Below are 3,204 nucleotides of genomic sequence, written 5' to 3'. Positions count from 1 at the left end.
GTGCCAACGAAATATATTCCATGTCCGCTACGTATCTACACTGAGAACTCGCCCGCGTACATGAGCAGGCCCGTCCTTCCCGCCGTTGCAACCCGCCCATCTCCTTCGCCGCCGAGTCCGTCGGGCAACTCTTCGGCTTGAAGTTGTTGAAGGCCCGATCCCGCAGCTGGCCCTCCCAAATCAGCCAGCAGTGGTTGTCCTCGAGCGACGCCTGTCCGTGCTCCCCAGGCACGGCAGCCTTCCCCTTGCCCTTCCCGCTGCCGCCCTCGCCATCTTCCGCGCCCTCGATCTCGACGTCCTCCGCGCCGCGTTCGCGCGCAGCTTCCGTCCACGCGATGCGCCGGAGCATGAGCTTCTTGTACTGCCGGATGAACTTTGACGCGCCCTCGACGTAGACCATGCTGAAGGTCGGATGGAAGATGCAGGCGCCCGTCAAGTTCATCTGCTCCGCGTTCTTGCGCACCTTGAAGCGGTGCGACGGGTCCGAAAGCGTCTTGACCCTGTACGGTAGCCGTTAGCTATGTGCACACGAGCGGATACAAGGTGGACGTACTTGAAGACGGCGCCGTATATGCCCTTCTTCTCTTCCTCGACCTTCTTGGTCTCGATCTTCTCACGCCGCTGCTCGTCCGTGAGCTTGCGCTCCGTGTTCATCTTCTCGTGCTGGTGTTTGCGCATCGCGACTTCGCGCCTCACGCGCGCTTCCACACGCGTAGGGTCCTGCACGGCGTCCGACGTCAGAACCTTCATCAGGTTCGCCAAGCGGACTGTAGTGGCTCCATTAGTTACTTCGTAGGGCATAAAAGGGTAGATGCACACCTTTAGGAGCGTCCGGTGGGATGAGACCCATACGAATCCGGTCCCGCTTGTCCTGCAGCTCGGCCTGTCGCCGCTGTTTCCGGACCTTCTTCTGCTCCTATATACAGCGCGCATAGTCAGCACAGCGCTAGTAGACGCTGCGGCAGTCACTTGCCTTCTTGGTCAACTTCAATGGCTTCAGGGTGATCTCGTTCTTGTCACCTGGGGCGGGTATAGGGATGGGGTGCTGAATATACAGCGTGATCGGCGAGTCCGCATTACGGATGTTGAGCGTGGACATCCCCATCTCCAGGTCGTCATACGTCTTGTGTGGCAACAGGGCTGCATCCCACCACTCGGTCAGAGGAGGTGCGTCTCTCTACGGCGTGACAATCAGTATCCGCAGACCACAAGCTGCGTCAAAGGAGCGACGTACCCTGATGTTCTTCTCAAGCGTCTCGAACTCGGTATCTAAACCAGCCTTCTTGGCGCTCTCCGCGATGCGCTGCTTCAGCTGCTCGAGTTGCTGTTCCTGCCGGACCTGGTTCGCGATCTGCACATATTTGCCCTTCGGGTTGAAGCGGAAGTGTCTCCCCGTGCGCTCTTTCGGAGCACCCTCGAAGCCGCTCTCGGCAGGCGTGACCGTGCCAGAAGCGTACGGGTTGGATATGGACTCCTTGGGCGCGGTCGGCGTAGGAGCTGGCGGGGGAGTCGGTGCATTCCTAATGTTCGCCTGAAAAGCGTAAATTAGGATATGTATAGTGTATGTGTGAGGAAGATGTACCTTAATCGACGCGAACTTCGGCTGCATGGGCTTATACTTGTCCTTTTTGGACTGCGGGGCAGCGGGCGTGGTGTCGAGCAGGAGCGGATGCGCTGCCATCTTCAGACCAGCCCCCTGCTGAGCGGGTTCTGGGGCCAGCGTCTTCTTCTTGCCGGCTTGTGGGGCGGACTTCGAGTTGCGTACATGAGCGAAGGTGCGTCTGGTAAACGTAGCGAACGCACCATGTACGGGTTGTCTTTCACCGCCAGCTTGCTTTGCGCCTCGGCGACGCGCCGCTTCGCTTCCGCAATACGACGCGCCATGTCATCCGGAATGGGCGGAGATGGAGACGCCGCGTTTGACGCAGACGCGGATGCCACTCTCGATGATGCGGGGATTGGGGTGGGGGCGGCGGTAGCTGGTGCAGAGCTTGATGCCGACGCCGACTTCTTCATTGCTGCTATCTTAGCAGCAATCTCGGCCCTCTTCTGGGCGATGAGAGCGTCTGCCGACAGCTTCGAACATGGCCGTAGTTAAGTTGCGCACGAGACCAACAAGGAGGAAGACATACCGATGAGCCTGCAGAATGTCCATTGGATGCAGTCTGAGCGGGTAGAAGGGGGTTATAGCGCAAGTTCGAGGCATGGTAAGAGGCATATTCACCTTCACGAAATGGAGGAACGGCACTCACAGTATCGCTGCAACAAGACCGTTCCAGTCAGGACTCGGCGAGCGGCAAAGAGCCGTAAGAGACACACCTTTTCAGCTTCTTCGACGCGCTCGAATCCCCGTTGCCTTCCCAGGCTCGTTTGCGGTCGCTCATGGTGCTGGTAGCTGCGGTAGAGGGTGGTGGGACGGGTCCAAGGAGCAATAGCGCGCGCCGCGTGCGCATGGCATTAGCTTTGTTAAGCGGTCACTAGTAATTATTGATACGCTCTTATTCCTTCACTTACTCTGCTTACATTCCCTTTTGTAATCGTTCTAGTCTCGGCGCTTGTATACGCACCTCCTCTTCTCCACCCACCTCCACCATGCCCCTCGCCGAAACCGTCCCGGGCCTACGACCGCCGCCCGCACACGTCGTCCGGCCCCTGCTCGCTTCCCGCGCGTCGAAAGCTGCTCACGACGACTTCTGGCGCGGGCTGCAGCTCGTTTGGCATGCACTCGCCCGTCGTTCCCCAGATCCCGCCCCGATCTCCAGACCGCCCTCCTCTGCCATCTGTCGCGCTCTTTCGAAGAGGTCTTTGCCCGTGCTCTGCTCCGCGCTCTCCCTTCCTCTGTCCCCGCCCTTCCTCTGTCCCCGCCCTTCCTCTGTCCCCGCTCGCCCTCCGTCCCCGCTCGCCCTCCGTCCCCTTGGTCCGAGCTATCCGGCAGACTTGCACGCATTCTCGCCCGCTTGCTCGCGCATCCATTCTTAGCGCGAACAGGTGCGCCACCGACGAGGTCGGTCATTTCGCTCCTTCGACCGTGACCCCCGGGGAACCTGCCGCACATCCCCTCTTTTCTCCGCCGACGCTCTCCATCATCCTGCCCTGCTGCTGCTGCAAGTGCAAAGACGCAGCGCGACTCCTTCGTGTGCGGCGCTCGATCTACACTTCCGCACTCAACCCGTCCTCGCGTCCTCCGCCATCGTCTCGCGTGCG

At 60.1% G+C, this 3,204-nt stretch overlaps 2 protein-coding genes across 2 annotated transcripts; one reads left to right on the top strand and one right to left on the bottom strand.

Annotated features, from left to right (window-relative positions):
• Positions 1-91: 91 nt before the first annotated feature.
• On the bottom strand, positions 92-2,384 carry TRAVEDRAFT_81842 (PRP3-domain-containing protein; the record flags this gene model as incomplete). Its single annotated transcript, XM_008047663.1, has 9 exons — positions 92-500; positions 554-767; positions 820-916; positions 956-1,177; positions 1,235-1,531; positions 1,583-1,750; positions 1,804-2,076; positions 2,133-2,165; positions 2,316-2,384. Coding segments are annotated over 9 exons (1,782 nt in total), but the record flags the coding sequence as incomplete, so codon positions are not given.
• A 208-nt stretch (positions 2,385-2,592) lies between these two features.
• Positions 2,593-2,979, top strand: TRAVEDRAFT_54719 (uncharacterized protein; the record flags this gene model as incomplete). The annotated part of the gene is made up of 1 exon (XM_008047662.1): positions 2,593-2,979. The coding sequence occupies one exon, from the start codon at positions 2,593-2,595 to the stop codon at positions 2,977-2,979; it is 387 nt and encodes a 128-aa protein (XP_008045853.1).
• Between the last annotated feature and the right edge of the window lie 225 nt (positions 2,980-3,204).

The sequence above is a fragment of the Trametes versicolor genome (genome assembly GCF_000271585.1).
Source record: "Trametes versicolor FP-101664 SS1 unplaced genomic scaffold TRAVEscaffold_118, whole genome shotgun sequence".
In the NCBI taxonomy this organism is placed as follows: Eukaryota; Fungi; Basidiomycota; class Agaricomycetes; order Polyporales; family Polyporaceae; genus Trametes; species Trametes versicolor.
Note: the sequence above shows the minus strand (reverse complement) of the source record. Positions and strands in the feature narration are given on the sequence as shown.